We start from the raw sequence: 21,785 nt of genomic DNA on the forward strand, positions 1-21,785 counted from the left end.
CATCTCATTTTTACTATGAGAATTTACTAAAAGGAGGGTAAAAAGTTAACTGTTGTTTGAAAAACTTGTGCTAGTATCAGACATCAGTAACAGTACCCTTGGGCTTTATTTTGAAATGAGAACTAAGTGAATCATAGAAATATGTGGCTTTTTAAACATCTAGGGGAAAAAGAGATTTGTCTTCACTCCTAACAGTCAGACCGTACTTCCGCCTTGCAGGGAAGGATACGAGAATTTCTTCGATAAGCTCCAACAACACAGTATCCCCGTGTTCATATTCTCGGCTGGCATCGGAGATGTACTGGAGGAGATTATCCGTCAAGCTGGCGTTTATCATTCCAACGTCAAAGTAGTGTCCAACTTCATGGATTTTGATGACAATGTAAGAATATCAGGTCATTCCTTATCATTACTTTTAAAACCTGAAAATATTCTAATCATGTCAATGCATTTGTTATTTATTATTTCGTGTGTGCTCATTACATGAGGCCAAGTTCATAGGCCCACAATAGGCCTCATCATCTCTCGCAGTGTTGTATCCATACCCATGTTTCAAGCATAATACCTCTGCTCAAACTTTTGTTCCCCAAGCTACAGACTAATCTTAAAATTAGTAAATTGTCTAATGTAATGTAATGCAGCAACTCTAAAGAATTCACATCCATGGATGGGGAAAAAAGAAGTGGCTTAGAACTAACGTCATTTGAACTAGTTCTTCTAGTCAAGACAATTTAACGTACATAAAATGGCACCTTTTGGTTAGGAACCAAATGAAAAGTAAAAAATTGGGCTTTCAACTCATGTTTAACATTTAAAGTATCTCTAGAAAGTCATTTACTTCTCAGAGTCCTTCTTACCTATCATGAATGGGAAACTACAACAAGTAAAATATGTAAAGCCTGTTATTTCACAGGATTTATGTCTTTTGAATAGGGAGTGCTCAAAGGATTTAAGGGAGATCTGATTCATGTGTTTAACAAACACGATGGTGCCTTGAAGAACACAGATTATTTCAATGAACTGAAAGACAACAGCAACATAATTCTGCTGGGAGACTCCCAAGGAGACTTAAGAATGGCAGATGGAGTAGCTAATGTTGAACACATTCTGAAAATTGGATATCTAAATGATAAAGTAAGTATGTAAATCTCATTTCCTTTTAAGGAAAAACTAGGGTTGTCCTGGCCAGTGTGGCTCAGTTGGTTGGGTGTCGTCCCTTACACTGGAAGGTTGCTGGTTCGATTCCCAGTCAAGGGCACATGCCCGGGTTGTGGGCTCAATCCCCAATAGGGCGAGTACAAGAGGCAGCTGACCAATATTTTTTGTTTGTTTGTTTGTTTGTTTTAAATATATTTTTATTGATTTTTTACAGAGAGGAAGGGAGAGAGATAGAGAGTTAGAAACATCGATGAGAGAGAAACATCGACCAGCTGCCTCCTGCACATCTCCTACTGGGGATGTGCCCACAACCCAGGTACATGCCCTTGACCGGAATCGAACCTGGGACCTTTCAGTCCGCAGGCCAACACTCTATCCACTGAGCCAAACCGGTTTCGGCTAGCTGACCAATGTTTTGCTCTCACATCGATGTTTCTCTCTCCCTCCCTGTCTAAATATAAATCAATAGAAATGTCTCGTTTTGTTTTAAAAAGGGAAAAACTAGGGTGAAACTTGGCCGGTAGTTGCTACCCCAGGTTCCTGAGAAAGCAGTTCTTTTGGAGCGTCCGGGTTGCTCTTTACCCCTTCCCTGTGGTGATGAGTAAAGGAGCTGGTGTGCACGGTGGGTGGTGGGAAGGAAGGGTGTGCATTGTAAAAGGCCTCTCTGGCCTCTTCTCCCTCGATGCCAATAGCACTCCCCGGTCAGGAGAATAAAAAACTTAGCCATTGCCAAATGTTCCCTGGGCACCTTAATCCCATTTGAGAACCATTGGAATAGAGAGAATTCTTTTAGGGAGAAAAGCCCCTAAGAGGAAAAATATCTGTCAATGAGCCTTAAGAATCTTTTTTTTTTTTTAATATATTTTATTGATTTTTTTTTTAAATATATTTTATTGATTTTTTACAGAGAGGAAGGGAGAGAGACAGAGAGTTAGAAACATCGATGAGAGAGAAACATCGATCAGCTGCCTCCTGCACATCTCCCACCAGGGATGTGCCCGCAACCCAGGTACATGCCCTTGACCGGAATCGAACCTGGGACCTTTCAGTCCGCAGGCCGACGCTCTATCCACTGAGCCAAACCGGCTTCGGCAATTTTATTTATTTTTTACAGAGAGGAAGGGACAGGGATAGAGAGTTAGAAACATCAATGAGAGAGAAACATTGATCAGCTGCCTCTTGCACACTCCCTACTGGGGATGTGCCCGCAACCAAGGTACATGCCCTTGACAGGAATTGAACCTGGGACCCTTGAGTCCGCAGGCTAATGCTCTAGCCACTGAGCCAAACCGGTTAGGGCAAGAATCTTTTTTTTTAATTGATTCTAGAGAGAGGAAGGGAGAGAGAGAAACATCGATGAGAGAGAAACATCAATACTGTTCTGCTGCCTCCTACACGCCCCCTGTTGGGGATCGAGCCCGCAACCCATGCATGTGCCCTGACGGGGAATCGAACCCATGACCTCTTGGTGCATGGGTTGACACTCAACCATTGAGCCACACCAACCGGGCAAACCTTAAGAAGTTGAATATTTCCTATAAATAAATAAATAAAATGAAAAATGAAAAAATGAAATAAATAATTAAAAAAGAATTTGAATATTGAAAAGTACTGCTTCATTTCAAATGTTTCATGAAAGTTAATTTAGTTTTTTATTAAATTCACTTTCATAAAACATTTTTTGCCTAACAGATTTAACATAACAATGTGGTTCCTACTGAAATTATTTGCTTCTCCCTGGATATTAATCCTTATGGTTTTTGTTGTTGTTGTTGATTAGGTGGATGAGCTTTTAGACAAGTACATGGACTCTTATGATATTGTTCTAGTCAAAGAAGAATCCTTGGAGGTAGCCAACTCTATCTTACAGAAGATCCTGTATAAGTGAGCATTCTTCAAGGGGACGCCTGTCCTGTGGGTGCAACGGATGCAGGAACCGCTCGTGTGTTCAGCGTGTGAAAGACTTTTATTTATAACATATCCTTGCTCAGACATGCTGAATCCATCAACCGGAACCTCCCTGTTTTCTGCCTCTCTCGACACACTCCTCACCATATTTTTTAACATTAAAAAAAAAAATCTTAAAGTCAAAATTTGAAAAAACTGCCTACATTTCCAGAGTGAATTTTGCAATTTATTGTTAAGAAGTTTTTGAGGAGTCTTTTTACGTGTGTGTGATTTTAAGTATTGACATTTTTGTGATTTGAGTGAATTATGCTGATGGTATCACCATCTCCTAAAATTGTGTTTGTTAAGGTTTTTGGGGGAAGTTGAAACTTACAAGAACATACTAGCACATGGTGTTGGAAAAACTTGGTATCCACATGTCACTAATCATTATAAAATGTTCTGTATTGATGCACTGATAATAAACATGAAATGAAAAGTCTTTTTAATTCTATTGGCAAGATCATCATTCATTCATTCAACAAATACTTATTCGGCACCTGCTGGGTTTATCTTGTATGTGCTTGATAACCTTGCAGTCAGGCCAACTTCCCTGCCAAAATGAATTTTTTTTCTCTGTCTTAAGTGGTAATTTTGAAATGCTGTATAGCCCTGGCCAGTGTGGTTCAGTTGGTTGCCACACTCAGGTCACTGGTTCAATTCCTGGTCAGGGCACATGTCCGGATTACGGGCTCGATCCCCAGTCAAGGGTGTGCAGGACACAGCCAATGGATGGTTCTCGCTCATCGATGTTTCTCTCCCTTCCCCTTCCTTTCTCTCTATAAAATCAATAAAAACATATTTTCTTAAAAAGAGAAAAGAAAAACTATATAAATTCCTAAGTAATCTGAGATCAAATGCACTAGGTTTTAACAAAATAGTGCAGACTGCTTATGCTTGCAAAGTAGCCTTATGGTTTGTTTGTCTGTAGAGAGGAAGCGGGAGAGAGAAACATCGATTTTTGTTCCACTTACTTATGCATTCACTGGTTGATTCTTCTATGTGCCCTGACCGGGGATCGAACCTTGGTGCACCTGGACAGCACTCTAACCAACATGGCTACCCAACCAGGGTGCCTCGTGATGTTTCAAGCACACAGGTCACATGTATGCTTAGATGTCAGATTCTCTAAAATACTCTAATCCCCAACTAGCATCGAAGACGTAGTTCATGTTTCAGGCCCAAAGTTCAAAATCTGTGTCGTAAGCCCGGTGGTCCTAAGGCAGAGACTGGCCATCTGTTCTATCAGGAAGTCCAAGCTGCCTCAAGGGGCAACACAGAAATCGAGTGTGAAATGTGATGAAGGAAAATGCTGTGTGTGGCACCTCCACCCTCTGTTTGGGCCTCATTAGTACTCACGGCCTTGGCGGGCAGAGCTGTAACCCACAATCATAATGCAAATGTGAGCGAGTGTTGCCGCAGCTTCACAAAGTGAGGCCAGCCAAGCGCACGGAGTCCCTAGGTTGCTTCTGCAAAAAGTAAGCACCGTTTGATTTTTAAAAACATACATGTATTTCCCCCATACATGTGCCCATTGTTCTCCATTTGCTCCCACCCCAACCCCTATTCATTCTCCACCTTTCTCTGCTTCCAAAGAGGCTGATCTCTAACACCAGCCCCCGAGTTCCTTTTCCTCTGTTTCGGACTGGGTTCAGCGACTGGGAGCCAGTGGCAGGGCAGAGGACACTCCCCCCGCCCCATCTGCTGCTGCACCAGCCACAGCTCCGGACGGACGGACGTGCCTCAGGCCCTGTCTACGCTCCCCTTGACCCTTCAGGCCCAGGGAGAAGCAGCCTCCTGCTGTTGCTGCCACCAGCTGTCCCTGGTACCTTGACATTCTTACTGAGTCCCAGAGTCCTGTGCACACCTCTGCAAACAGTCCTGTCATTACCCTCCCTGCAGAAGTCCCCAGGAGGGCCTTTCCCGCCAGGACCCTGAGCCTACACCCTCTAACTCTCTCCCAAGTCAACACAGCGAGGTCCTGCGAGTTCTGATCCAGGGGATTCTGACTGCACGGTATATTCCCACGGGGTCCTCTCCGCCTTCCAAGAAAACACCACAAAGCCTGGTGAGAGAATTCAACGTTTTATATACGAAAAGATGGGTTTTCCAACATTCAATTGAACGAGTGCATGGCGTTTTCGTGGACTACCTCAGAGCTACATCAGTACAAAACAGTTTAAATTAGTAACAGAAAGCCGTTTCAGAAGGAAAAGCGTGGGTCACTTCGGGGAGGGGAGGCGGTGCCATCACCGGTGGGGAACAGAGGAGATAAGACAGCAAGGTGTTCAGGGCACAACGTGGACGGGCCCCGGGGGGCAGGGTCCTTGTTACGCAGAGCGAGGCCCGGGCCTCGGGGCCCTCCCTCTCCAGGAGGCAGAGGAGCAGCCTGTCCCCTTGTTTATGCTCATCGGCTGGGAAGACATGGCCACCTGGGCCACAGGGAGACGCTCTGCAGCTCGGCTCGGCCGCGGGCCCTGCACGCATCTATCTGATCAAAGGACTCGGGGCAGAGTGACGGGGCTGAGACGGTGAAGCAGGTGCTCTCGCGTGGCAGACGCAGTCACGTTCTCTACCCGTGGGCCTCCATGCCTTTTGTGTGGTCCCCAATTTTTCACCTCCAAGCTACCCAACCAATCGGAGGACCACAAGGGCATGGGGCGATTAAGTAGAAAAGCGTGTGTGTGTGTGTGTGTGTGTGTGTGTGTGCGTGTGTGTGCGTGTGTGTGTGTGTGTGTGTGGAGGAGGAGGTGAAGGCTGGGCCAACCAGAAGGTACTGTACAGGCCGCTGAGAAGTTTTCGGGGGCTTTCTGGGAACCCCACTGGGCATGCCCTTTGCTTTTCCTGCCCGTCCGGACAACGCTTATAAAACACCAGCAAGTTAAAAAAAAATTTTGTCTTAATCCTCTTTACACAGATATCCTGGATTTTTTCTTCTGTTCCCTGCAGGATGGTTATAACTTCTATACGACTCTATTTTCCCTTAATAACAAAACTACCCGGAAGGCCCGCAGAACATGGTTGGCAGCGCCGCCTTTTCAGTATCCCACACAGCCCGTGCGAAGGCCCCTCCCACCGATGCAGTCTAACACCCTGGCGTTTGGCCTAAAATTCTCACGTGTGTATCGACCCAGCCTTGATGTGTGGCCACCTGCACTTGCTGACAATTCACCTTCCGAGAGAGCCTGGCGCCCTCCCAGCACGCTCCGCCGCCACGGGGCTTGGCGTCACACACGGGGCTCCTCGGGCTCAGAGTTCATCGTGCTTGGCCTCCTGGTCTTTGAGCTTGAACTCCTCGGCCGTGACCTTGCCGTCTGCGTTGCGGTCCTGGTTGGTGAACATATTCTTCACAATCATCTCAGCATCAAAGCCGGGAGCGAGCTTCCCTTTGCCGGATGCCACCTGGGCATGAATGTACTCCGAGAACTGGAAAGGGGAGGGACAGGCTCAGACCCAAACAGAATGGGGTTTGCATCCGAGCTGGCAGAACAGGAAATCCTCTGAGCTACGCAACCTGGGTTTTCCCCTCCAGATGCGGGTTAGAAACCGCCGACTGAGTGACTCCAGCAGCCCTTAGGTTCCAGGTGGGCAACCCCGTGGCTGCTGGAGCTCCCCCTCCCCCGAAATCAGCCCTTCGTTCTTCACAAAGACAGGCCCCTGACCACCCAGCCCTGGAGAACACTGCTGCCCACACAAGAAAAATCTATCATCTACCGTGTCCTAGAGCTACATCAACACACAAACAAAACTTCCTGCATCTGTAACTCCAGCATCTTCTGGTAGGAAAGACGCACAATTAAAAATGAGCATAAAAAATAAGCTCCATATTAAGTAAGAAAGGGGAATGCTCTAGAAAAACAAACAAGTAGAGCCAAGTAAGGAAGATCCGAAGCCCCAGTGGGCAAGGGGGTTGAAGTATGAATTCGGGAGCAGGGTCCGACGCAGGGACAAAGGGAGACTTGCGCAGAGGCTTGAAGGAAGCGAGCGGAGGTGCCAGTTATCCAGGGCAAGAGCCTTCTGGGGCAGAGAGGAGAGCGGGTGTGAGGTGGGTGGGTGCCTGCCAGGTGTTCACAGACCAGACCGGGGAGAGGAGGCCACAGCGAGCAGGCTGTGGAAAGACTCTGAAATAGGGGGTTCTGCAGGGGCCTGAGTCGAAGCGGGCCGTGATCCAACTTGTGCATCAGATCAGAGGAAAGACTCCTGAGGAGCCACCAGTGAGGTGGAAGGAACACCAAGCAGGTGAGGGGTTCTGGAAGGCGGGGGAAGAAGATGGCGTGCGAAGGAGTCAGCTGTGTCGAGGTAAGAGAGTGAGCACCGACCACTGGACTCAGCAATAGGAAAGGCACCAGTCCCCTGGCAAGACCAGGTGCAGTGCTACTGTGAGCAAGCCAGTCGCCGGGGAGATGCTGACGGCGTGAGAGAAAGGGGAGAAGGCTGGGGCGATGGCCCTGCACGAGCAGGCACGGAGCAGGTGGGAGTGGACGGCAGCAGGGTTGTGACGGACAGAGGACTCTACTACCCAGCTCCACCAGGGTGTCTGCACAGGAGGCACAACACTAGATGCTCAAACAGGGGTGTGGGTCCTGGCTCCCACCCCGGGGGAGCTGGGTGGCCTGGGGCAAGTCATCGACCTTCTCTGTGCACAGCTGCTTCCTCTGAAAACTAGGGATGATTCCGTGGCTGTCGTAAGGGCCAAGCAAGATAACAGATGGGAAAACAGCATGCCAGGCACGCAGCGAGCGCCCAGGAACTGGACCTGACCCAGAGCCGAGACCCTGGAATCAGTCCCTGTAGCTCTCAGTTTCTGCAAAGAGCTTCGATTAGAGCAGCGGTTCTCAACCTGTGGGTCTCGACCCCTTTGGCGGTCGAACGACCCTTTCACAGGGGTCGCCTAAGACCATCCTGCATATCAGATATTTACATGACGATTCATAACAGTAGCAACATGACAGTTATGAAGTAGCCACGAAAATAATTTTATGGTTGGGTCACAACATGAGGAACTGTATTTAAAGGGCCAGAAGGTTGAGAACCACTGGACTAGAGCGTGCGTGTGAGAGGGCTTGGTGCTTGTGTGTGGAGGGTCTCACCAGCACAGAGGTGAACACAGGTGTCCTCCCCACGCTGGGAAGGCTCCCTGGGCTCCTCTGGTCCCACCTGCCTGCGAAGGTCGGTTACCTCTTCCAGGAGGACTTCTCCGTTGCCGTCCTTGTCGATTTCTTCGAAGAGGTTGGATGACACCTCGTCGTTCCATATGAACATGTACCCCTCCGGCAGGCCGGCCACCAGCTCCAGCAGCTCAATGTCAAACACCAGCACGGCACTGCCTGGCACTTCTCCATCTGCCTCAGCGACAGGGAGGGGAGGGTTAGCGCCATGGGGCAGTGGACAGACCCTCAGCTGCCCACCGCCCCACCCTGGCCTCCAGCCACCTCATGGCGGGCAGGCAGTTCTTGGGAAAGCAAGGAAGTTCAGCATCAGCACATGGTTTTCCCATTGGTAGGCAGTGACTGCTAGTGAGTCACCAAGTCAGCTTAGAGCAGTGGTTCTCAACCTTCCTAATGCCGCGACCCTTTCATACAGTTCCTCATGTTGTGGTGACCCCCAGCCATAAAATTATTTTCGTTGCTACTTCATAACTGTAATGTTGCTACTGTTATGAATCGTCATGTAAATATCTCATATGCAGGATGTATTTTCATTGTTATAAATTGAACATAATTAAAGCATAGTGATTAATCACAAAAATAATATGTAATTATATATGTGTTTTCCAATGGTCTTAGGCGACCCCTGTGAAAGGGTCGTTCGACCCCCAAAGGGGTCACGACCCACAGGTTGAGAACCGCTGGCTTAGAGGGTGTGACCAGCCTTTTTTTTTTAAATATATTTTTATTGATTTCAGAGAGGAAGGGAGAGGGAGAGAGAGATAGAAACACCAATGATGAGAGAGAATCATTGATCGGGTGCCTCCTACACACCCACACTGGGGATGGAGCCTGCAACCCAGGCATATGCTCTTTCTGGGAATTTAACTGTGATGGCTCATAGGTCAACACTCAACCACTGAGCCACACTGGCTGGGCCAGCATTTTTTTTTTTAAATAAAGGAACAGAATAAAACAATTAGGGTACCTTGCACGTAGGAAGGGTAAGTATCATTCCATGAAGCTTGAGTTTCCATGTTACAGATAAACCTAAATGTACATGTCTATATGTATAAATATAGATTGTATATTTACATGTAACACAGGTTAGGAGATAAAACACACTTCTCACTGTGTGTCTTGGTGATTCAAAGGCTCTAGCAGAGGCCACAGTGGGAGAGCTGAGTAGATCTCCCACTTATTCAGAGCTGTGAGGATAAGATATGCCTTCAGATCGTGGTCCAAGATGATGGCAAACACGGACTCAAGAACTGCATCTACAGCATGGCCCCGGCTTTCTCAAGAGGACGTGGGGCATTAGCCTGGCGTCAACTCTGAATCCCTGGGGGTCTTCACACAAAAATGCCAAATGCTTTTTTAAAAAATCCAACAGATTCTTTGGGTTCAAAATGGAAGAAGCAGGGCTGGGGGACAGGGTGAAGAAGGTGAAGGGAGCCCCGGCCAGGGGGGCTCAGTTGGTTGGGTGTCATCCCATGCACCGAAAGGTGCCCCATTCCATTCCCTGTCAGGGCACATATGCAGGTTGAGGGTTCAATCCTTGGTTGGGGTGGGTACTGGAGGCAACCGATAGATGTTTCTCTCTCTGAAATCAATAACATTATATTAAAAAATTTTTTAATCTGAAATAAACAAAAACCTGCCACTTACCCACGCCAGCCTCCCCGTAGCCCAGGTGTGGCGGGATGATCACTGTCCGCTTCTCCCCGACGCACATCTCCCGGAGCCCCATGTCCATTCCCAGCACCACTTGTCCAGACCCCAGGACAATATTATACGTTTTGCCTAAATTCCACCTGGAAACGAAACAGAAGCGTCCCCGGTTAGGTCACCAGCCCATTGGCACTTGAGTGTCCCCAGCACATCTCATCACTGCCAACGGCACAGATCCCCCGTCTGGTCACGAGGAAACAGACAAACCCACACAGAGGGGCACTTTGCAAAAATAAACAGACACAAATAAAACACCTATATCATCTTCAAAAGCGTCCAGATGGAAATCAGAGGGCTGAGGAAATGTTCAGGGTTAGAACATCTTGGAATGGGGCCCTTTGGCTATTAAAGACCTTAGGGGAACATTCAGCGAAATTTCATGGGGCCTGAGAGTGAAAGGTGGTGGTCTATCAGTGTCACCTTCCTGGCCTGGGTGCATGATGGAGCTACGCAGGAGAAGGAGCCGGTTGTAGGAAAAGCACACGAAAATCCTCAGCGTGATGGGACATCGTGGTGGCAATTCTCCAGGGGTTCTTTCCATGGCTCTTACAATTTTTAAGTTTCAGTCTATGTTCTAGTCAGAAATTTCCAAGGGAACGTTAAAAATAGATAACGTAGTGAAAGCCCTGCCTTGCAGATTCAGCAAGGCCTGAGTGTGAATCCTGGTTTGGCCACTGAACTTGACCCTGGGAAGTGTGATCTCAGTTCCTCCTCTACGAGGTGGAGGTAGTAATGGCTGTCGCACAGGGATGTCCTCAATCGGAGACAGTATCTTATGCTTGGCACAGTGGAGAGGACGCAAAAAGAACTCAATAAAGAGCCCTAGTCGGTTTGGCTCAGTGGATGGAGCATCGGCCTGGGGACTGAGGGGTCCCAGGTTCGATTCCGGCCAAGGGCACATGCCCGGGTTGTGGGCTCGATCCCCAGCAGGGGGTGTGCAGGAGGCAGCCGATTAATGATTCTCTCTCATCACTGATGTTTCTATCTCTCTCTCCCTCTCCCTTCCTCTCTGAAATCAATAAATATATTTTTTTTAAAAAAAGAACTCAAATAAACAGATGGCCTTGAGGGTCTTGGGTCTGTAACCCTCTTTGACTCCAGAAAAATAACTATGAGGTTAATTTGGACTGTGGTTTTTTGTTGTTTTGTTTTAAAATATATTTTTACTGATTTTCAGAGAGAGAGAAAGGGAGAAGAGGAGAGAAAACATGAATGTGAGAGGAAATCATTGATGGCTGCGTCCTGCATGCCCCCTACCAGGGGATCAAGGCCGCACCCCGGGCATGTGCCCTGATTGGGAATTGAACCAGCAACCATCCAGTGCATGGACGACGCCCAACCAACTGAGCCACACCGGCCAGGGCTGGGCCGTGGTTCCAATTACCTGTGATACCCACGGTCCCTGGGTAATCCAGACAAATGAAAGCCGGCTCTCTCACCTCCATCACTACTGAAAATAAAGGTATTTCCAAACCGATGGCAACCCTATCGCCTCCTCAGGGCAAACAGGGGTCATGTGCTTCAATGCCGAGAAGAGCACCCCCCCCCCATACTTTAGAGGCCCTTTGGAGCCCCTCACCAGCTGGTGACAACATGGGAGGGCCTGTCCCTTTGGGTCCCATCCCCATCTCAGGCTCCCAGCCTCCCCTGCAGGCTCTTTCCCGCCTCCAGCTGGTTCCCAGGGCCCGGCTGGTTCTCTGGGGCCAGGAAACCAAAGCAGGGTTTGCATTCGTCCTACCTGGGACGAAGCAGAAGTCAGCCACTGGCACAGGCAGCCCTGGCCGGGGCCTGCGGGAGGGGCGCCCGTCCACCCGACACAATCCCTCCTTTGTCAGCAGCACAGAGGCGCCTTCTTACGGCTCTTCTCCAGGGACCGGCGGGGCCCTCCCAGGGGACCACGGGGCTGTGAGGTCTCAGGGATCATGCAAGAGCTCATTGAGTCATCACACAGCGAGTCCGTCTCCCTCTGTGAGGCCAGTGCGAGCTCGCAGGAAGAACCCTCGCAGCAAGCAACGTGCTTTCATGCTCATGTCTGCAAGCGCCACCTGTTCTTTCTCCCCGGGTCATCCTTTTATTTATTTCCTTATTTTCCTCCAGTTTTTCTCTGACATTCTCCTCATTCCTTCGGTGCATTCCCAACTTCTGAACGCTTCCTGCCTCCTGCCTCCTGCCTGCAGCCGCCCTCGCCGCTCCCCACCTACATTCCCCTCCGCCCCCTCGACAGCCTACCCACTGCCTCCTGTTTGCAGCGCTCCCGGGGCAGGACCAGGCCCCACCTTCCAGAAGCCGCCCCCCCAAATCCCACACTCAAGTGGGCAGATGCCACCCCACTTCCCTTCATCCCTTTATTCTGAAACATACACCCCTGAGAGCCCACAAGGATGCCGCCTTTTGGTGTGGGTTTACACACAACACAAAGGCCCCTGGTAAAGAGCGGAGTCTCTGATCAGAGGAAGGAGCCTCACATGGCCTCCAGATGCTCCAGAGCAGCGGTTCTCAACCTGTGGGTCGCGACCCCTTTGGCGGTCGAACGACCCTTTCACAGGGGTCGCCTAAGACCATCCTGCATATCAGATATTTACATGACGATTCACAACAGTAGCAACATTACAGTTATGAAGTAGCCATGAAAATAATTTTATGGTTGGGTCACAACATGAGGAACTGTATTTAAAGGGCCAGAAGGTTGAGAACCACTGACCTAGAATAAGGTTGTGAACCGACCGAACACACCTCAGAGGGCTGGAAGCTGACTCTCCCTCCCCACGGGAGAAGTTCATCCTGAACCCACTGGCACGGAATCTCTTTGCTCATTTCCTACCCTCGGCTCCCCCTCCCAGGGCCGGAGGAGCACCAGCAAAAATGTGAACATTAGCAAGAGCGGTGACAGCACGCCACTGGCCCTGGAGACGGTTCTAACCTCACGGAGCGTGCTCACAGGCCTGAGCTCACTTCATCCCCAAACCACAAGCCACGCTCCCTCCCCTCCCCTCCGCAGGCTTCTAACACCAGTGCAAGGAGGTGTGTTTTCAGTCGGGTCCATGTCAGCCTTCGCCGCAGAAGCTAGCGCCTGTTTCATTGACTCCATAATGCCCCCCCCCTTTTTTCCCACATTTTAGCATCTCTGTAACGGGGATACATGCTACAATGGGCAGCATGTCATTCCCTTAGGGAAGCGTTTTTACTTTCTTAGAGTTTCCTCAAATGATGCTTCTAATCAACACATTTTGGATGCGATCATGTAGGCTAACTGCATCAGGACACAGGACCTCACAGCAGCAGAGAGAATGGTCTGGACCAGGGGTGGGCAAACTTTTTGACTCGAGGGCCACAATGGGTTCTTAAACTGGACCGGAGGGCCGGAACAAAAGCATGGATGGAGTGTTTGTGTGAACTAATATAAATTCAAAGTAAACATCATTACATAAAAGGGTACGGTCTTTTTTTTTTTTTTTTAGTTTTATTCATTTCAAACGGGCCGGATCCGACCCGTGGGCCGTAGTTTGCCCACGGCTGGTCTGGACGGTCTGTCCCTCGGGCTCGCCCTCCTGGCCTGGCTCCCCCGGCCACACTGTCCCCGGAAGCCAGAAGGCAGAGGAACTGGGGGGAAGGAGAAGGCCCTCCCCGACCACAAGAAGTGCAGCACAAATATTTACATGAAGCCCTTCCTTCTCCCCAAGACCAAACGGGCAGCTAAGCCAGGCTCAGCGCAAACACGGATGCACTTAGACATGAAGCAAGGCTGGCCCTGGCCAGTGCGGCTCAGCTGGTTGAGCGTCGTGCTGTGCACAGAGGTTTTGGGTTCGATTCCCAGTCAGGGCACATGCCCATTTTCGGGCTCAAGCCCCAGTAGGGGAGTGCAGGAGCCAGCAGATTGCTCGTTCTCTCCCTCTTCCTCTCTCTCTCTCTCTCTCTCTCCCTCCCTCCCTCTCCCTTTCTCTCTCTCTTAAATCAATAAAAACATATTTTTTTAAAAGGCTGAAAATGTCTCTTTCCCAAAGAAGAGAATATTGTATTGATTTACAGACGCATCTGAAGATTCAGTGCATCAGAAATAAAGCTCCTTGAGCCTCCCTGACACCAGTGTATACTGTTGATTCCCTTGATATGTTTCCAGCGTCATCTCAATCACTTAACCTTCACAGAATGCCCCCTTCCAGCTACGCTCTGGGCTACGTAAGGAATAAAAACACGAACAAGCACCTTGGTGTCCCTGGGGTATTCAGACCAGCCACCGAGACAGAAACTAAACTAAAAGGCAGGGAATGCATAACACCGTTATGAGACTCCAGAGGTGGGAGCAGCTGATTCTTCCTAAGAAATGAGGACAGCCCTGGCTGGTTTGGCTCAGTGGATAGAGTGTCGGCCTGCGGACCAAAGAGTCCCTTGTTCGATTCTGGTCAAGGGCGCATGCCCAGGTTACGGGCTCGATCCCCAGTAGGGGGCGTGCAGGAGGCAGCCGATCAATGATTCTCTCTCATCATTGATGTTTCTCTCTCTCTCTTCCCCTCCCTTCCTCTCTGAAATCAATAAAAATATATTAAAAAAGAAAAAAAGAAATGAGGGCAGTTGGAGAAAAGGGCAGAAGCCGACCAGAGGAAAGGACATGCAGTGCACCTCCAGCCCCACTGCCCCAGGCGCCCAGGAGGCGGAAGCCAGGCCCCAACAGAAGACAAGACATGAGGCAGACGGAGCGGACAGAGATGGCCTGGCGTGTCAGGCTCCAGAGCCTGGCTTCCATCTGCGGGCTAATGTTTAAAGGCAGCAGTTAAAGACGAGATCTGTTTTTCAGAAAGATGATGTCACAGGAGCAGGGGGAGGCCATGAGGACACATCAGAGCAGTAATGTGGGCTTGAGCTACGTGGGGGGCGGGGAGGGGTCTATGGAGATGACAGTCCTCGGCCAGGATCTGATGAGAAGAAAAGGAGAATCCTCCAGCCCCCCGCACCCCCCTCTGATCCCCAGGGCCCTCACGTGGAGTCCAGCAGGGTCCCATCCAGAAGCGAGGCGTTGTAGTGGTACTTGAGGTAATCCCCCTTCTTACTCAGCACTGAGCAGTCGGGGGGCTTGTAGTGGGACGTGACGCTGATGGAGTCGGAAGGGTTGTGGAAGTCGATCACGTGGATGTCAAACACCAGCACGGCCGAGCCAGGGATGTTCCCTAAAGGACAGACCCGGGAAATGAATGAGGAAACCCTCCAAGCGCCGTGCCCCCCGCGCCCCCCCCCCGCCTCCCCGCCCCCACCTCCCATCACCAAGGATGCCCTCACCCCTCACCCGCATCCATGAGGGGCACGGGGCTCAGGTATGAAACCCTAGAGCAGTGGTGGCGAACCTTTTGAGCTCGGCGTGTCAGCATTTTGAAAAACCCTAACTTAACTCTGGTGCCGTGTCACCTATAGAAATTTTTTGATCTTTGCAACCATAGTAAAACAAAGACTTATATTTTTGATATTTATTTTATATATTTAAATGCCATTTAACAAAGAAAAATCAACCAAAAAAAATGAGTTCACATGTTACCTCTGACACGTGTGTCATAGGTTCGCCATCACTGCCCTAGAGAACCCTGGAAGAAGGAAGCTGGAAGGGCCCTTAGAAGTAACCCGACCCTCACTTTACAGAAGGGGAAACTGAGGCACGGATTTGCTCCCCCCCCCAGGTCGGAGCCAGGTGGGAGCACAGTTGGGACCATCAGTTCCAGATGATGAGCTCCTGCCCAGGGCATCGCTCCACTGGAAAGATTCCTGGCTGAGCTCAGCACAGACCAGGCTACAGCTCAGCCACGTGAAGGCTCGCCCCGCTCCGCCCAGAGGCAAGAAGTGAGATGAGAAAATCAGCTGCAGCGTGAAAGCCGCTGCACACCCCCAGAGAGCCTCCCTGCGCACCCTGTTTGCTTCTTCCGCACAAAACCATTCATGAGATTTTATCTTCCGTTATCTCCACTGTGAAAACATGGCCTCTGAAAAACATTTTCGTTCACAAAAGTATTTTTCACGAATATCATCGTGTTCAATCTGTGCAGCAACCTGGTGGGAAAAACGGCTGCGAACCCCACGGGGAGCCCAGCGTGTCGCTCCACAAGCATTTACTGCGGTGACTGCGCGCCTGCCCTGAGGTAGGTGGTGAGGAAACCACACACTTTGTCTGTGTCCCCTCAGGGGTCAGTCCCTCAGGGATGAGCATTAGGTGCCAATCAAAAGAGGACAGAGGTGGACCCCTGACTCCCCCAAGCTCCCCCTCCCCCGCACAAAAGCACCTGGGGTGTCACGGGTCAGGGCGCCGCGCCCCCACAGCAACTTGGGATGCAGCAGCCTCAGGCCCAGAAAATTGATGAGCCTTCGATGCGTCCCAGAACCTTATCTAATTCTCTGACAGAAAGCCAAAAGGAGAAAAATCATTTAAGCAAATGTCTTCCCATCAATACATTCTTTTTAGAGAAAGGAAGGATTAGTCCTGAGGCCATAATTACAGGGACGTAAACACTCAGAAGTAGTTTTCTATTTCTGCACGCCTTTGGCTAGAGGTAGAAGTTTACATGACACAAAACAACAGGCACAGAGACAGAGGTAAACAAGCAAGGCCTGTTCCATGTGGCTCAAGCCGTGACCTGTGGTGGCTGCGTAAGTGGAAAATTTACGTCGGGAAGAAACAACCAACCTGAGGGTTCTTAGATATTCTGGACATGCCCTCCTGGGAAAATTCCAAAGACCCGTAGGCACAGTAGTAGTCAGGAAAGGGTAATATCGCAAATATATACAGCCTGCCAAGCCAGCCATAACCCCATCAGCAAAAATAAAATAAAATCAGAATAAATGCCACATCAACTATTCCTAAGCAAGCTAGCAAAAAATGGTATATGAGGGGGGAAAAACATAATTAAGAAAGGAAATATGGCTTGGAATACTATGCAGCCATTAAAAATACCTGTTGATATAGAGAATTTTCGCAACAAATTAGACAGAAAGAGAAATGACAACGTTATATGTACAGATGATCCCATTTTGGTCAGTATTTGTGTAGGTAGATGTGTGTTTCCTTTTATCTACATAGATTCACATAGACTAAAAAATATAGAAGAATAACCCGGGGTGGTAGACACACAATACAATATACAGATGATGTATTATAGAACTGTACACCTGAAACCTATACAATTTTATTAACCAACGTCACCCCAATAAATTCTATTTTTAAAAAGCATAGAGGAGTATTCACTTCCTGGTCGTATTAGTTTCCTATTGCTGCTATAACAAATTACTACAAATTTGGTGACTTAATGTCCTTGCCTTTCCCAGCCTCTCAAGGTCACGGCCATTCCCTGCCTTATGACCCTAAGTCAGCAGCTTAGCGTTTTCTCCTCTTTCTGACCTTTTGCTTTCCTCCTACAAAGACTCTTTTTTTAAAAAATATTTTTTTTTATTGATTTCAGAAAGAAAGGGAGAGGGAGAGAGAGAAACACCAATGATGAGAAAAAAATCACTAATTGGCTGCTGCCCACGTGTCCCCCACTGGAGACCAAGCCCGCAACCAGGGGAGTCCAAGTGGGACCTGCTGGTTCACAGGCTGACGCTCAACTGAGCCACGCTGGCCAGGCACAGAGGCTCTTGCAAGTACATCAAGGCTGCCTGGATGACCCAGGATGGTCTCCCATCTCAAGATCTTTCCCTTAGTCGCACCTGCAAAGACCGTTTTGCCATGAAAGTAACCTTCACAGGTCCTGGGGACCGGGCGCGGGCGTCTTTTGGGGCCACTCTTCTGCTTACCACACTACAACGTTCATTCCTGGGTGGGGGGATTATGGGAGGTTTTTGTTTTCTTGATCTGTATTTTCTTTTTCTAGAGTCAACATGTACTCTTTGTGTCCTTTTTAGGAGGGAGTTTATGATGAGAGGGACAAAACTGTTCTAAAACTGGATTAGCGTGATGGTTGCACAACTCACTACATTTACTAAAAGTCACTGAATTGGATCCTTAAAATGGTGAACTTTATGGCATATAAATTATACCTCAAATAAAGCTGTGAAAAAGCAAACCGTGTTTCGCCATTTACTCTCAAATGGCTTAACAACAACAAAAAAATCATAATTTATAGACAGAGAGAAAATAAATATAGCAAGATGTTACAACTGGGGAAACGAAGGGAGCTCACTATATAGTAGCTTTATGGTTTTTCCAAAGGAAAAGGCCAATCAGTGGGCAGGGAGGACCAGGGGAAACAGCAGGGCAGCTCTAGAAGGGAAAGCTGTTTGGGCCTTCAGGTCTAGTTGCACTTCAGTTTCGACATTGCGCTCATGAAGGCCGGGTTGCTTGGAACGGCCTGCAGGCAGCCGGCACTCACCTCTCCCATCCTCCCCGTACCCCAGGTGAGGGGGGACCACGATCCTCCGCTTCTCGCCGATGCAAACACCCAGTAAACCTTCGTCCATCCCGGCAATCACGTAGCCCTGCCCGATGTACGTGTCGAAGGTGCGGTTCCGTGAGTAGCTAGAAAAGAACACACAGAGTTCCTCACAAGGGACACCACAGCTGTGACATCCGTCAGCACGGGGAGGCAGCAGGAGACAGAGGCCGCCGGTCCCCGAAGACTGTGACCTTATTTAAAAAATATATTTTATTGATTTTTTACAGAGAGGAAGGAAGAGGGATAGAGAGTTAGAAACATCGATGAGAGAGAAACATTGATCAGCTGCCTCCTGCACACCCCCCACTGGGGATGTGCCCGCAACCAAGGTACATGCCCTTGACTGGAATCGAACCTGGGACCCTGCAGTCTGCAGGCCGACGCTCTATCCACTGAGCCAAACCGGTTAAGGCCTGTGACCTTATTTAAAAAATATATATGTCTTTATTGATTTCAAAGAATGAAAGGGAGAGGGAGAAAGAGACAGAAACATCTATGAGAGAGAAGCATGGATGGCTGCCTTCTACATGCCCCCTACTGGAGATCGAGCCCCCAACCCAGGCTTGTGCCTGACGGGGAATTGAACCAGCAACATCCTGGTGCGTGGGAGGGTGAGCTAAACCAGCTGGGCAAATACAATGACCTTAGAATCGGAGGACACAGCCAGGAAAAGGCTCCTCTGTCCATACCCAGCGTCCAGGCTGCCCTGTCGACAGGGGCACCTCAGACACAAGCCCTCCAGCCTTCTGGTCACCTTATGAATGGGACACAGTAACGAGGAGCAACCACAGGAATGCAGCTAACGTAACTGAGACGGACGCTTGGCAACCACGTCGGGCTCATGAAAAAAGCATCAAGGGAGCCCTTATCGGAAGCTCCGCGAGCGTCCAAGGACAATGTCCAGTTTCTAAGGAGAACCTCTGCACAGGTGGGACGTGAACACCGAGAGCAACTGGACGCGGCAGGCTCCACCACCGCCCGGTGAATTCTCCCTGCCGTGTCCCCGCTCACCGCGCTGCCGTCTGGTGAGGACTTGGGTTTCCCAAGTGCCACTGGCAGGCGCCCAAGCATTCCGCTCAGCGGAGATCCAGGCTCTGGGTGAACTGCCAACTGAGGTCAAGAATCATGAGTTTGGTGAGAACAAGAAGGAATTTCTCATAGCACGATGATTCCAGAATAAAATCATAAAATGTCATCTGCCACGTCTACTACCCAACTCTGAACCACAGGGATCTGCACCCGTTCTCCACCCCCACCTGGGGCAGATGGGCAGAAAGCCTGTCCTGAAAGAGCCAGCCTGTCCCGCCAACCCTCATGGAGCACAGCCCCCGGGTGACTGCCTCAGAGAAGGCGGGGAGAGCTGGGAGGTTCTTCCTTCTCAGCACCCTCAGAGACCACCAAGCCAAGGGGCGTGAAGAAATGGTAATAACAGTCCTTGCCGGTGTGGCTCAGTTGGTTGAGCATCAACCCATGCACCAAGAGTTTACTGGTTCAATTCCTGGTCAGGGCATATGCCCGGGTTGTGAGCTCGATCCCCCTGGTTGGGGTGCATGCATATGGGAGGCAGCTGATTGATGTCTCTCTCACATCTCTGTTTCTCTCTCTCTCTCCCCCTTCTCTTTTTTAATATGTTTATTGATTTCAGAGAGGAAGCGAGAGGGATAGAAACATCAGTGATGAGAATCATTGATCGGCTGCCTCCTGCACGCCCCCTACTGGGGATCGAGCCTGCAACCCAGGCATGTGCCCTTGGCCAGAATCGAACCTGGGACCCTTCAGTCCGTAGGTCAACGCTCTATCCACTGAGCCAAACCGGCTAGGGCTCTCCCCTCCTTTCTAAAAATCAATAAAAACATATCCTGGGGGGTGAGGATTAAAAAAGAAAGAATACTGTTTTGAAGGTGCAGGATATAGCAAGCTCTCATTCCTGCAAAAAATTAAAATAGGGGAATATGTATTTCAATGTATATGTATGGATGACCGATGAAATTCATAATACCACTTCCCTGTGAAGAGGGGCACTGGGTGTCAAGGACAGGATAGGAGAACAATTCTTCATTGTATACACTTTTATACTTTGAGGATTTTGAACTATGTCAGTGTATCACTTAGTAAAAAATAATAATGTTGAAAAAATAAAAAGAATACTAATTAGAAAGCTAAAATAGTTTAAGGTATGACACTGGCCCAGGAAGAGTTAGACCAATGGAAAAGGATAAAAATTCTAGACAAAGACCCAAAAGTATATTTTAAGAATTTAGTACATAATAAAAGCCAGATATTTGATGAGTGAGGAAAAACACAGTTATTCAATAAGGAGTGTTGGAAGCACTAGCTAACCATCTGGAAAAAACTAGTTTGATGCTTACTGTCACATTGAATACAACCAATTCCAGATGGATTGAATATTTAAGCATGAATGCATTCATAAGAGTGGAGAGGGACTGTGGAAAGTTATTAATATTTACGCTGGTAGTGAGAATAGAAGGGGCTGATGGGAAATTATTATATTCTATTATATACCTCTGCATTGTTTCACTTATATAATAAAGTAGGGAATGTTGGAACAACATATCATAATGCGTACGTGGCTTTCATTTTGAACCATGACTGTTACATTTTTCCCCGAAAAGAAAACCAAATGAAAAATTTAGAAGAAGAGACCCCAGGAGCAGGAAGAATGAATTATTCAAATAAAATGATCCCATATAACAATTCTTCTGAATGTTTCTGGCTGACTATCAGTGGTTCTCAACCTGTGGGTCGCGAACAATGAAAATACATCCTGCATATCAGATATTTACATGACGATTCCTAACAATAGCAAAATTACAGTTATGAAGTAGCAACAAAAATAATTTTATGGTTGGGGGTCACCACAACATGAGGAACTGTATTAAAGGGTCGCGGCATTAGGAAGGTTGAGAACCACTGGTAGATAAACCGAAGTCTACTGCCTCGGAGAGACGGGGAGACTGCTGCCACCACTGTTTGCCCGACAGGAGTGGTTTCCAAACAGCACAGGCCATTTGAAGGGGCAAGACACACCTCACACAGGCAGGCCCCAGCCATCCACACACCTGCAGCTGAGCCCTGTAAACCAAACACGACTCTGAATCACAACAGAGGCTGGGCAACTAGCCTCTTCGACCGCAGGAAGGCAGCCGAGCGCACCCAGCCCGTCCCTGCGGTAACAGGAAAGCCTGTAAAGTTTGGCAAGCGCTTTTGTCTCCCTTATGTCTTTAACCATCTCTGTGAAAACGGTGCCAATCACAGGTAAAAACCTGAAGCGTAGGGAGGTCAAATGCTGTCCAAAGCGACACAGCTAGTGCTCAGGGACTGGAACCCAGGTGTCCTGCCACCCAGTCTGTTCCCTTCCCAGCCTACTGCCTGGACC

General features: G+C 48.9%; 2 protein-coding genes across 14 annotated transcripts in view; one reads left to right on the top strand and one right to left on the bottom strand.

Annotated features, from left to right (window-relative positions):
• Positions 1–3,559, top strand: part of NT5C3A (5'-nucleotidase, cytosolic IIIA) — a 51,067-nt gene extending 47,508 nt beyond the window's left edge. For 9 of the 12 annotated variants that reach the window (XM_023751045.1, XM_023751041.1, XM_023751048.1 and 6 more), the window contains 3 exons: positions 196–382; positions 934–1,134; positions 2,939–3,559. In XM_023751045.1, coding sequence (XP_023606813.1) covers positions 196–382; positions 934–1,134; positions 2,939–3,046 — 496 coding nt within the window. In that variant the 3' untranslated portion in view covers positions 3,047–3,559. The remainder of the gene's footprint in view (positions 1–195; positions 383–933; positions 1,135–2,938) is intronic. The other 3 variants (XM_006085339.3, XM_023751047.1, XM_023751042.1) reach the window with 1 other exon arrangement.
• Positions 3,560–5,174: 1,615 nt separating this feature from the next.
• The window catches only part of FKBP9 (FK506 binding protein 9), a 28,469-nt gene continuing 11,858 nt past the window's right edge, over positions 5,175–21,785 (bottom strand). Inside the window, exons 6-10 of one of the 2 annotated variants that reach the window (XM_023751052.1) lie at positions 18,326–18,579; positions 14,959–15,145; positions 9,921–10,066; positions 8,284–8,447; positions 5,175–6,531 (exon numbers count right to left, since the gene is read on the bottom strand). In XM_023751052.1, coding sequence (XP_023606820.1) covers positions 6,355–6,531; positions 8,284–8,447; positions 9,921–10,066; positions 14,959–15,145; positions 18,326–18,579 — 928 coding nt within the window. In that variant the 3' untranslated portion in view covers positions 5,175–6,354. The remainder of the gene's footprint in view (positions 6,532–8,283; positions 8,448–9,920; positions 10,067–14,958; positions 15,146–18,325; positions 18,580–21,785) is intronic. The other variant, XM_006085431.3, reaches the window with a different exon arrangement.

Source organism: Myotis lucifugus, unplaced genomic scaffold (assembly GCF_000147115.1).
Source record: "Myotis lucifugus unplaced genomic scaffold, Myoluc2.0 scaffold_18, whole genome shotgun sequence".
NCBI classification, from domain to species: Eukaryota; Metazoa; Chordata; class Mammalia; order Chiroptera; family Vespertilionidae; genus Myotis; species Myotis lucifugus.